This window comes from Pseudophryne corroboree, chromosome 1 (assembly GCF_028390025.1).
Source record: "Pseudophryne corroboree isolate aPseCor3 chromosome 1, aPseCor3.hap2, whole genome shotgun sequence".
NCBI classification, from domain to species: domain Eukaryota; kingdom Metazoa; phylum Chordata; class Amphibia; order Anura; family Myobatrachidae; genus Pseudophryne; species Pseudophryne corroboree.
The window spans coordinates 505,217,268-505,230,037 of NC_086444.1; the positions used below are offsets into that span (position 1 = coordinate 505,217,268).

General features: G+C 41.4%; 1 protein-coding gene across 1 annotated transcript in view; it reads left to right on the top strand.

Moving 5' to 3' along the window:
- The window catches only part of ALDH1A1 (aldehyde dehydrogenase 1 family member A1), a 104,165-nt gene that overhangs the window by 33,307 nt on the left and 58,088 nt on the right, over nucleotides 1-12,770 (top strand). The window contains exon 2 of the mRNA XM_063913878.1: nucleotides 10,298-10,402. Within this exon, the coding sequence (XP_063769948.1) occupies nucleotides 10,298-10,402 (105 nt within the window). The remainder of the gene's footprint in view (nucleotides 1-10,297; nucleotides 10,403-12,770) is intronic.

Below are 12,770 nucleotides of genomic sequence, written 5' to 3' on the forward strand. Positions count from 1 at the left end.
GGACCTCGCGCGGCTGCCGGGCACTGTGGTAAGGGGAAACTGGGAGTGACTGGTTAGCCCCCAGGAGACGCTGCGGCTGGACGGAGGAGGGGGTCATAGCATGCACGCAGCGTGGACGCGGCTGCCAGGCATTGTGGTAAGGGGAGACTGGGAGTGACTGGTTAGCCCCCAGGAGACGCTGCTGCTGGAGGGAGGAGGGGGTCGGAGCCTGCAAGCAGCGCGGACTTCTGCAGCGCTGCCCACCGGCTAAAATGTGTGAAGGAGCTGGGCGCACCTCACTGCGGGTGGCAGCGCTGCAGCTAGCGGTGGGGTTGCCGGGGCTGGAGATAACAGAGGCAGTACGGAACCTGCACAGCGGCAGGTGCCCCACAAAACTGCAGCTAAGAAGCGTGGAGTGTGCCCGAAAGTGATGCTCCTCCGCGCCAGAGAGACCCTGCTGAGTATGCTGATGTGGGGTGTCAAGCACACAGTGAGCCGGTGACCGTCTGCCTGTACGGCATACCCCCTCACACACCCCCATACCTCCCAACTGTCCCGATTTTCGCGGGACAGTCCCATTTTTTCGGGTCTGTCCTGCTGTCCCACCCGCGGGCCGCAGTGGGGTGGGGGGCAGTTGGGAAACTCCTGTACTCGCTGTTCTGTTTAGTGGAGATAGGAGGAGAGAGGGCATCAGGGGGTACGGATTAAGGGGGGTCCGGCAGCAGAGCCGGATTAAGGGGGGGCCCAGGGGGTATGTACCACGGCCCCACAGTTTTAGGGGGCCCCCCGGCTAGAGTAGCTCTGTCCCAGCTCTGAAGCTCCCCCGTCCTGCCAGCAACAGCAGCAGCATTGTGCTACAGTCAGCACACGCTGCTGCGTGTTGGCAGGTCTGTGGTGTTGCAGGGAGGCAGCAGCCTACCTGATTTCTACTGCCTGTGTGGGTGTGTAGGGGGGAGCGACCACCCCCTCTGGATTTACCCCTAGCTGAGGGGCCAAAATCCCATAAAAAACAAAACCAATTCCCGGAAGGGGGCGTGGCCACGCGGTCTGCGATTAGGCCTTGCCCTGAACCAGCAGCAGGCACAGCAATGAGATAGGGCCCCCCTGTCTCAAGTGCCCTGCCCCCCCGGACTCATAATCCACCCCTGGGGGCATGCCAGCAGCTCACAGAGTGCTGGGCATGCCCCCTCAGTGATGAAAACGGGGGCGTGGCTCTCGATGGCGGGTCCTCCCGTGAAGCCATGCCCCCTTTACGTTGACCACGTCCCCTTTTCACAGCGCATGTGTCCCTCCTTCTGCCTGAAGAAAGCTGGGAGGTATGCACCCCTGTCTGCCTGGAGAAAGCTGGGAGGTATACACCCCTGCCTGTGCCATGCCCATACCATCTGCTTCTGCTCCTAGTCTCCAATAGATTTACCCAGATCTGACTCATTTGACTAACTCCGCCCAGTGTTGTGACTCCGCCAAGCGTTAGCAAATGAGGCACAAAGTCACAGATCTGGGCTAATATATAGGAGATATTTATAATTAGTCACAATGTAACTAAAGTATCACAAATGATGCACTCTTTTATTGAATATATAACTAAGTAAATAAACAAAAATAATTTTATGTTTATACAAATACACTTTGTACATACCTGACCAGAAGCTGTTTGTTACCATAATCAAACTGTTGAACACGGTCAAAGCTACAGGTTTAGATACACTTCAGGTAGTTACAGTTGCAGTGCACATTGTTGCAAAATATTTGTTACCAAGCATTTAATATAATTATCTAACTGCTCATGGATGACAGATGAGTCTAGACAATGCAGTAATTCATATTCGGTACCAGCTAACAATGATGTCTCTGTCTAAGACTAGGCGACAGACCTTTAGCAATATGGTTATGGAGGGTCAGTCCTGAGGTCCAGTAGCTGAGTGTGGAATGAAATGAGCACAGTATGTGTTTGATATCCAGTCAGAACTAGTGTACAAGTCATTTGACTGTGCCATGGGCATTACTTAAGAATGCACTGAAAATAATAAAAAAAAAATACATTTAATGTAACACTCTGACTCTGCATGCTCACTAATCAAGGCTGCGCTTCCTGCAGTTTTTCAAGTCATTTCTTTTGAAATGGATAAGCAACTGGCTGTGCATGGAGGAGTCAATATGTGACCATATACAGATGAGCACAGCTTGAATTCTGCATAATGAGGCCTAGTAAACCCAACCTACTCACCTCTGAGGGGAATATCTGCCTTTTGGCAAGACTTGTATCAAGCAGAGTTATTTCAGTAATCAGTCACCAAAAGGAGTTCATGTACAAATTGTCAGTCTCCTTAGACACTTTCTAATTTAATTTTCAGTCCCAAGGAATGCAATTATATGGAATTATCCCTGAACAGTGGGGGTAATTCCAAGTTGATCGCAGCAGGAATTTTTTTTAGCAGTTGGGCAAAACCATGTGCACTGCAGGGGGGGGGGGGGGGGGGGGGGGGGGGGGCAGATATAACATGTGCAGAGAGAGTTAGATTTGGGTGGGTTATATTGTTTCTGTGCAGGGTAAATACTGGCTGCTTTATTTTTACACTGCAATTTAGATTGCAGATTGAACTCACCACACCCAAATCTATCTCTCTCTGCCTCCCCTGCAGTGCACATGGTTTTGCCCAAATGCTAACAAAGTTCCTGCTGCGATCAACTCAGAATTACCCCCAGTGTCAGAAGTTTATTTTCTGAATAATGCAACATATGTTGCAATTTTTTTTCTTTTGTTGCATATTTATAAATTATCATGTTCTAGATCTAATAATTATAATTTAATTTTATGGCTTATTATGGCAATAAGAAATTAAGAATTGCATGAATGTATTAATAATCACATGCAGGGACAGGGACTCAGACAGTAGCCCTCTCCCGTGGTGTTTTAGAAGTTCAGTGATACCTAATGTGATCCTAATGGAGCCCAGTGCCACTCTGAGCAAGCGCAGTCAACTGACAGCACATTTGCAAACTGAAGTACCGGGGAGGGATTTTACAGGTCCCTCGTCTGGTAAACTCTGCAGAGTATAGCCTATATTCTACAGTCACTATAAAACTGGCAATATATACTATGCAGAGCGTAGCCTAGAGGTTACTTGGGCCAAGGTCTGGAATTCCTGGATTCTGGAGCTTGATCAAATATGAAGTGCTGATGGTTTATGATTAGGCTGCATAGGCTTGGATGGGTGGGGGTGGGGGGGGGTTGGTGGAAATTGGGGTTTAGCTTCCAGGGGAGGTTAAATGTAGGTTGCATGGGTGGGGGAGGGGGGTAAGAGGCACCAGGAAGAAGGTTAGGGATTACTGTTGGGGATTGAGGGAGAACATTCACCAGGACACTGTAGCTATGGAGGCCCACACTGGAAGTGACTGTTACATGACCACTGTGACCTGATAGAAGACACCGGGGCCACTGCTGCCACCAGGAGAGGGTAAGAGACCACTAGGCCACCAGGTATGGTTTGTTGACAGTTCATCATGTGACATATAATCCTTGCAGACATGATGAATAGCGCCATTGTCACTGTTGACTTGTTGAGCATGCCAACATACTGAATGTTAGCAGTTGGATCCTGTTGACATACTTGCATTGACCTGATGACTGTCGATCAATCATACCACATCTCCACAGTCACTATTACTAATCTTTGCAATTGCCTTAGCATACGATTACTATGTTCTTTGTATATTGGTTATGCACTTGTACTTTAAAAGACTTTATAAATTAATTAGAAATGCTGGAGGATTCAGTTATATGCAATTATTATCAGTGTATACTGTAAAGTACTTATGTATATTGCAGTGCAAATGAATAAAGAAAGCACAATACACATATTCCTCTTATGCAACAACTAACCTAAAATTGCCAGATTCTGTAACTGATTATCAAGGGACACCCATATAGATACAGAAAAAAACACTGATTCAAATGTTTTACAACAAGTGCATGGGCAAATGCAGGATTGTTAGGGGGGTTTCCATGCCACTCTGCCAGACTGGGCATGCGCAGCATGATTCTAATTTCACACAGTGCTAGTCTGCTCTCCAACTGTTCAAATACCTTCAATATACAGACAATAGCGGAACAGTACAACATTTGGGTAACTAATATCTCAGTCAGTACTTTGTGTTAGCTACAGCAATAGATGTGAGGAAGTCCTACTAACAGTAGTGCATACAGTTCTCCTACAAGGCTAGCAGTAAGTACCTCCTGACTGCCCCTGCAGTTGGGATAGTCATTGAAACATAGAATTTGATGGCAGATAAGAACCAGTTGGCCCATTTAGTCTGCCTCTTTTCAACCTTATTGTAGCCTCAAACCTTTTAATTGATACATATTTCTTTGTAAGGATATCCTTATGTCTATCCCAAACATGTTTACATCCCTCTATTGTATCAGCCTTTACCAATTTCTATGGGAGGCTATTCCACTTGTCCACTACCCTTTCTGTGAAGTATTTTTTTCTAAAACACTCACTAAGTCTACCTTCCTCCAGTTTCATGCATGTCCTTATGTCTTAATACTTATGTTCCTTTAAAGAATGTCTCCAGTCCCTCCTGTCACGGCCGGTGCAAGGTCTCTCTGTACCCTAGGCAAAGCTTCAGCCTAGTACCCCCCTAACCTGCAAACCCCACCACCACCACCTCCTGGAGGAGAGATGCGGGTGGCCACTAGGGGGGCTGGGATGAATTGCATCATTATACATATACACAGAAAAGGGAAAACACTCAAGGCCTTTTACAGTGATAAAGTATAATGTAAACAAAGTCACAACATTTTTCTTCTTTCACTTTACAAGTCCTTGAGTGCAGACTAATTTTATATACTGTTTAATACTGTACATGGGGATTGGTGGAGATATTTAATTGGGTATGGGATGCCGCCAGTCAGAATACTGACAGCAGCATCCCGACCACCATAATACATGCACTTTGAATGAAATTAATCAACCCCTTATCCTAGCCCTCCCTCCCACTGCTTGGCATACTAACATTCTGGATGCCGGCTGTTGGGATTCTGGCGTCGGCATTCTGACAGGTGTCGGGATTCTGGCACCAGTATTTTAAATGCCAGCAATCTGAACACCAGGAAGCCAACTACAGTACATACCTTTAATTGTATGTGTATACATACATATATAATTATATAGGAAAAAGAGGTCGCACAAATCATCTATTCTTTTAGACCAACCCCCTTAAATGTTTTCTATTTTATTCATATAGATATTCTTTGCTAGGGGGTGCTACCACAGGCAAGATAGGATTATATGTATATGAAGAGAGAACAAGATTGCCTTATAGTGGTGCACATTACTGATTATAAAATGTAACTTTTAATTCATATTATTAAAAAACATTTGTGAAATATAGGATAAAACATGAAAGTGAAAAGATAGAAAAAAAGTGTTTAAAATATGTGACTTCCTGCACACAGGGTGTCCGCAAATTGTAGAGTCTATATATCTTTATGGTGTACACATATCTGCGTATTTGTATTTATGCTCATTAATAAATAATAAATATCATGCAGTTGTCGGCAGTGTTCATGTCTTGTTCTTTATTATCTGCTTAGTACATATCATGCAGTTCCACCAATTATTTGTGTATTATTTCTTATCTTTTGATGTAACCAATGTAAGTTATATGCTAAAGATATGTCTGTATTTCATCCATGTATGAGAAATAATCACTGTAAGAGTCTCTGAGGGGTCATTCTCGTTTATTATCCAATGACAGATCCGAGTAATCACACAGCTATCCTCACACTCTAAGTTTCTCCAGAAAGTCTGTATCTCAGTATCATTAGGTGTAACAGAAACAAATACCTTAAAGGTGTGAGAATTTTCACAGTGAAGTGACCACAAAGAATTTGATTATCTTTTTATGTGAGTGACAGAAATAAGAGTAAAGTTATGTCTGTAATCTGGCTAGTCAGAATTCATATATCTGTCCTTATGTATCGGACAGTTGATATTTAATTATATTGGTACATACCGTAAGTATCGTGAATAGATTCCAAATAGTTCTCACACCTCACTTCATCTATTAGTTGTATGTTGGTTAATTATTTATACATTTAATCACAGTGGAAGTGATATTTATATACAAGATGTAGTCCCGTGCATAGCAGCAGTTCAGTGTGTCAATAATCCTGGGGAAATATCCTATGACAATTCTTAGTATATTCTACTATAACACTCAGTATATAATTTAAAAAGAAAATGTGTGGTTTTCGCGCTATCTCCTGTTGTGATAAGGTGGAGTCACTATATAAGTGGATTCGATGAATATCAAGATAAATTCACAGTTTATAGTTCCAAGAAAATGCCCAAAAACGTAATTCCCTTATTCTTTCTTTCTCTGAGCCCACCTGTAGGGCAAAAAAGGGAATTACAGTTTTGGGCATTTTCTTGGAACTATAAACTGTGAATTTATCTTGATATTCATCGAATCCACTTATATAGTGACTCCACCTTATCACAACAGGAGATAGCATGAAAACCACACATTTTCTTTTTAAACTACATATTCTTTCTGTGTAGTCATAGATTCTCCAAATCTTTCTTCAATTTTGGTTCAGAGGGATGTTAATTCTTCATATCCAATGTATGAAAAGAAGACATAGGAGAAACCGCTATAGTGTAACTCAATTTTAATAAAAGAAATAAGGTATTAAAACATATGGCTGGCAGCGTACCTTAAGATAAGGTGTATATAGCACACCAAGTCTTGTGTTTATAATGTCTGTGGTGAATCCCTGGTATAAGAATCCACCTTCAGAATCCAAAGCTGGGTCGCTGTCCAGACAGATGCTGTTCACCAACGCGTTTCGGCTCTCCTGGGCCTTTATCAAGGTGTTTGGGCTGATATTACTATGGGTATATATATACCCCTTACTGAAAGTTCATTGGTGGATTCACTCCAGGAAGTGAATTGCCTTAATGCATCTTATTATTTCAAAATACAGAAACACTGCTATACACATGATCTCTATTAGATATACATTCCATTAAAAAAAATTTCAACAAAAACGATTTTTTTAATGTCCTAAAAAATAAGTTTAACTAAAATGATAAAACAACTACTTCCGGTATATCTCCGGATGTAGTCCAGGAACCCATGTGTTCAATATAATAGCTTCCCCCAGTCTTGGAGTTGATACTGGTTAACCGCTCTTTTTTGCCCTACAGGTGGGCTCAGAGGTTTTTGCAGCACTCCGTTTGAAGCACCAAATTTACACGTGTTTTTTTTGTACTCAGTATATAATGTTCATGCAGTGAAAAGCATTCGGTATACACTCCCGGAAGGGTATAATTAAATTGAGAAAGTGGGTATTTAGATAATCTCGCCTGCAGTAGCAGTAAATTGTGTTAATTAATCCTGTGGAAAATCTCATTACAATTATTATATTGACAGTCCACACAAATCACACAGTTAGCAGTATATGCTGATAGGAGTCAATCCCACTGAGACAGCTATAGTATCTGAACATTTGCGGCACCATATGAGTCACAGCTAGGCTGTGCAACTGTGTAGCTAATAAAGAACACAGATACGGTGTAACAACATGTACTAGATTTCAGGCACTGTATCATATTTACCTAACCATTGATACAAAGAAGTGACTCACAGTGATCTTTGATACATATCTGAATGTCTGTGAAATGTAGCATAAATTTGGAGTTATTTAAAGATACTTACTTTAAGAATATAATTAAGTAAACAGTGTCTGGCTCATATGAATATATGAATTCTAATCAGTCACATCTTGTATATAGATCTCACTTCCACTGTGATTAAATGTATAAAGAATTAGCCAACATACAACTAATAGATGAAGTGAGGTGTGAGAACTATTTGGAATCTATTCACGATACTTACTGTATGTACCAATATAATTAAATATCAACTGTCCGATACATAAGGACAGATATATGAATTCTGACTAGCAGGATTACAGACATAACTTTACTCTTATTTCTGTCACTCACATAAAAAGGTAATCAAATTCTTTGTGGTCACTTCACTGTGAAAATTCTCACACCTTTAAGGTATTTATTTCTGTTACACCTAATGATATTGAGATACAGACTTTCAGGAGAAACATTGGGGGTGATTCCGAGTTGTTCGCTCGCTAGCTGCTTTTAGCAGCATTGCACACGCTAAGCCGCCGCCCTCTGGGAGTGTATCTTAGCTTAGCAGAAGTGCGAACGAAAGATTAGCAGAATTGCGAACAGAAATTTCTTAGCAGTTTCTGAGTAGCTTCAGACTTACTCAGCCATTGCGACCAGCTCAGTCCTTTTCGGTCCTGGTTTGACGTCACAAACACACCCAGCGTTTGCCCAACCACTCCCCCGTTTCTCCAGCCACTCCTGCGTTTTGCAACTAGAACGCCTGCGTTTTTCCGCACACTCCCATAAAACGGCCAGTTTCCGCCCAGAAACACCCACTTCCTGTCAATCACACTACGATCAGCACAGCGATGAAAAAGCTTAGTTATGCCGTGAGTAAAATACCTAACTTTTGTGTAAAATAACTAAGCGCATGCGCTCTGCGAACCTTACGCATGCGCAGTAAGTGACTAATCGCAGTATAGCGAAAATCGGCAACGAGCAAACAACTCGGAATGACCCCAATAAAGTGTGAGGATGCTGTGTGATTACTCGGATCTGTCATTGGACAATAAATGAGAATGACCCCTCAGAGACTCTTACAGTGATTATTTCTCATACATGGATGAAATACAGACATATCTTTAGCATATACATTACATTGGTTACATCAAAAGATAAGAAATAATACACAAATAATTGGTGGAACTGCATGATATGTACTAATCGGGTAATAAAGAACAAGACATGAACACTGCCGACAACTGCATGATATATATTAATGAGCATAAATACAAATACGCAGAAATGTGTACACCATAAAGATATATAGACTCTACAATTTGCGGACACCCTGTGTGCAGGAAGTCACATATTTTAAACACTTTTTTTTCTATCTTTTCACTTTCACGTTTTATCCTATATTTCGCAAATGTTTTTTAATAATATGAATTAAAAGTTACATTTTATAATCAGTAATGTGCCCCACTATAAGGCAATATTGTTCTCTCTTCATATATATACATACATACATACATACATACATACATATATACGCACAGACATACATATATTTGTATGCTCCTTATTGTTTTCCATCCTCCCATCTATAAGTTGATTACTGACCCGCATACAGAGATAGCCTTCAGTTTTTTACTACGGTAGATGAATTCGGTGGTACCCTCCAGTGGCTAGCACCACTAGGCAGCCACCTAAAGCTGCCTAATGGTAGAGCCAGCCCTGCCTGCTGCACCTTGTTAAAACCCTTGATATATATGATATATATTTTTCACCTACTGCACATGTACAGATTTTCGTGAAAATGGCAGCAGGGTATATGTTGTGGGCCCCCTGGATAAAGGGGCCCATGGACACCACACCCACCTGGGCAATACCATGTTGCACTGCAGGTGGGGCAGATGCAATATGTGTAGAGAGATTTAGATTTTGTTCAAACTGAAATCTAAATTGCAGTGTAAAAATAAAGCAGACAGTATTTACCATGCACAGAAACAATATAACCCACCCAAATCTAACTCTCTCTACTCATGCTACATCTGCCCCACTTGCAGTGCAGCGTGGTTTTGTGTAGTTACTTGATAATTTGCTTTACTTACAAACATGAATCAGGCCCTACTGTATGTGTATTGTATCAGAGAGAGGAACTCTGACCCCATGGAAACCTACAATGCACGTAGCTGACTGTGGCTTATATTGGCTCCTTGACTCAGTAATGACACAGGTTTTAATGATTTAGATTCGTAATAAGCAGATTTTTAAAATATCATAACAAAAGTGAATGATTTTGCATGCAAATGCTAGTTCTGTGAATGCATGTGACTAAATATGTTTGGTGGAATTAATTTCATATTGGGAACAAACACCAAAATAGTGTACATAGCATGTGAATTATTTTATCAGAAAATAGTAATTACATTTTTATAGGCAATGTAAACTCATTTAAACATCACACACATTTACTGTATGTATTTATACCATACCACATCAATCAATAATATAATACCTACAGTATACCTCCGTCCAGACAGATGCATTATGAGTGACCCAAAAGTTTGGAATGATCTCTGCTTATGGATTTTGTAATTATCTGTAGAGACAGTATGATTAAAATCTGCTAATGCTTTATTGCAGTATGTAATTTGTGGCTTTTCATCCCCCAGATCTTCATAAACAATGAATGGCATAATTCGGTTAGTGGGAAAAAATTCCCTGTCTTAAATCCAGCCACTGGAGAAAAAATATGTGAAATTGAAGAAGGAGATAAGGTAAGGAACATAATAATTGTGATGTACTTATTGGAATATTTAGTGGCCAGTTTTTCAATCTGCTCAATTTCTTAAATGTCCATAGGATTTATTAATCACAGGTATAGGTGAGTTCGAATTCAGCATGTCATATTTAAAATGAAAGAATATGATGTGCTATAGGCTTGTGGCTTTAGACTCTAGTATAGATCTTTATGTAGAGGTGTAGTATGTTATGCCAGTGCTTGGGATCCTGGCGCCCAGCATACCGGCGCCAAGATCTGGACCGCCGGCATGCAGGCAGCGGGGTGAGCGCAAAAGAGCCCCTTGCAGGCACGACAGCGCGTCTCCCTCCAGGGGTGTAGTAGACACCCCAAGAGGGAGACTAGTTGTCCCAATGTTGGCTGTCAGGATTTCGTCGTCAGTACGGTGAGTGCCGTGATCCCGGCAGCCGGCATATCAAATGCCTCCCTCATGTAGGGGCTCTTGATGCTATTTTTAGGTAAAGCTATGTTTTTCATCTTATGCTTTTCTCTTTAGGCCAGGCATTCCCAACCACAGTCCTCAAGGCACACCAACAGTGCAGGTTTTAGTGATATCCAGGCTTCAGCACAGATGGTTAAATCAAAATAACTGAGCTACTAATTAAGTCACCTGTGCTGAAGCCTGGATATCACTAAAACCTGCACTGTTAGTGTGCCTTGAGGACCGTGGTTGGGAATGCCTGCTCTAGGCAGAGAGTGCCTGTGCTGTTATACAGAGCGACACACAATACATAACTGTACTGTACAGTAGCACTTTGAATTATATTTATGGTACTGCAATAATAAAGGTTAAACAGTAGTTCATGCATAAGTTGACAGACAACAAGTGCAATGATAATGAAGTTGGAGACTTATACAAAGTAACAATTAAAAAAACATAAAATAAATCTAAAATTAATAAACATCTTAGTACTGTAGTTAGTATACATAGGTTAGCTAAAAAAAAAACACCCTAAATGACAAATTTACCCCCTCCCACCTCACTCAATAAGAACGTATAGCCAAAACTAAGTTTTTAAACACACAGTATACATGTATCTAGACAATGTATCTCAGGGGGCGCCTATTCGTATCACTTGATTTCTAATAGACTTATTGTATAGTCATCACATGTGAAGGCAGGGCCAGATTAAGAATTTGGGGTGCCCGGGGCACTTAAGACAGGGAAGCCTTGGTGGAAGTGGGGTATATATTAGCTTGTGCATACCTCCCAACATGACCCATTCCAGGAGGGTCAAAATGCTCTCCACATGAACTTCCCACTTAATATATGATTTGTGTTACCTGTGTTGACCTATTTAATTGATAAGAAGGTGCTTCAACACAGGTGATTGCAATCATAAATTAAGAGGAAAGTCCAGGTAGACAACATTTTATTCAACCTGGAACAGGTCTTGGTGGGAGGTATGGATTGTGTATATTAAATTTAAACAAATGGTGTATATTAACTTTAAACTAATAGTTTAACAATGCGTGGGTACTGTTGACAGCACCACCTAATTGAAATTCAACAATTGTATAATTTACATTTTTTTTGTAGTGGAACAACTTAACCATAAAATACACATAGAAAAATAAAATCTATAATTTATCTTGTCACATGCAAGAATAGCATTACTACTTACACACTGGGACAGGACTCGGGATGACTCAGGAGTGTGTGTGTGTGTGTGTGTGTGTGTGTGTGTGTGTGTCTAGACCCTCATTAGATAACACAGGACACAGACACCCAGGTGGGGAGGAGGAGAAGCTGGGATCCCTGTGTCACCTACAGCTCTCTCCACTCTCCAATCTGTTCTCTAGTCAGAATGCTCCATCGGTAGCTCATGAAACATGATACTTTGCCTGCCCTGCATACTGTCCTGCTAGCATTCTGGCTGCGTTTGCATAAAAGGGAAAGCTAGTAAAGTCAGTGTGCTCTGGCTGGGGGGGGGGGCTGACAAAGGGGGGAGGGGGTACAGTATGCCCTGCTTCCCCCCCTTAATCTGGCTATGTGTGGAGGTGGTGAGGATATCATATATAGCATTGAGTACAACCAAATAAACTGAATTAGGAATGTCTAACAATTTATTAAGACACTTTAAGCAGTTAAAATGACAGCCTAATATGGCATATACAGTATAAAAATTGCTGTACACAGATAAGCTTTATATTTTCTTTGTTTCAGTGCATACTCAAACTATATATCATCCAACGCATTTCATCAGCAAAGACTTCATCAGGGATGTTCAAGATCGTAGAGGGACTTCAAATATTGGATAGTTCCTCTATTAGTGTGGCCTTTTGATGGGCTTAATGTTTAGAATCGGTACTAGCTATTTAAAGCTTCTACTGATCCAATTTAT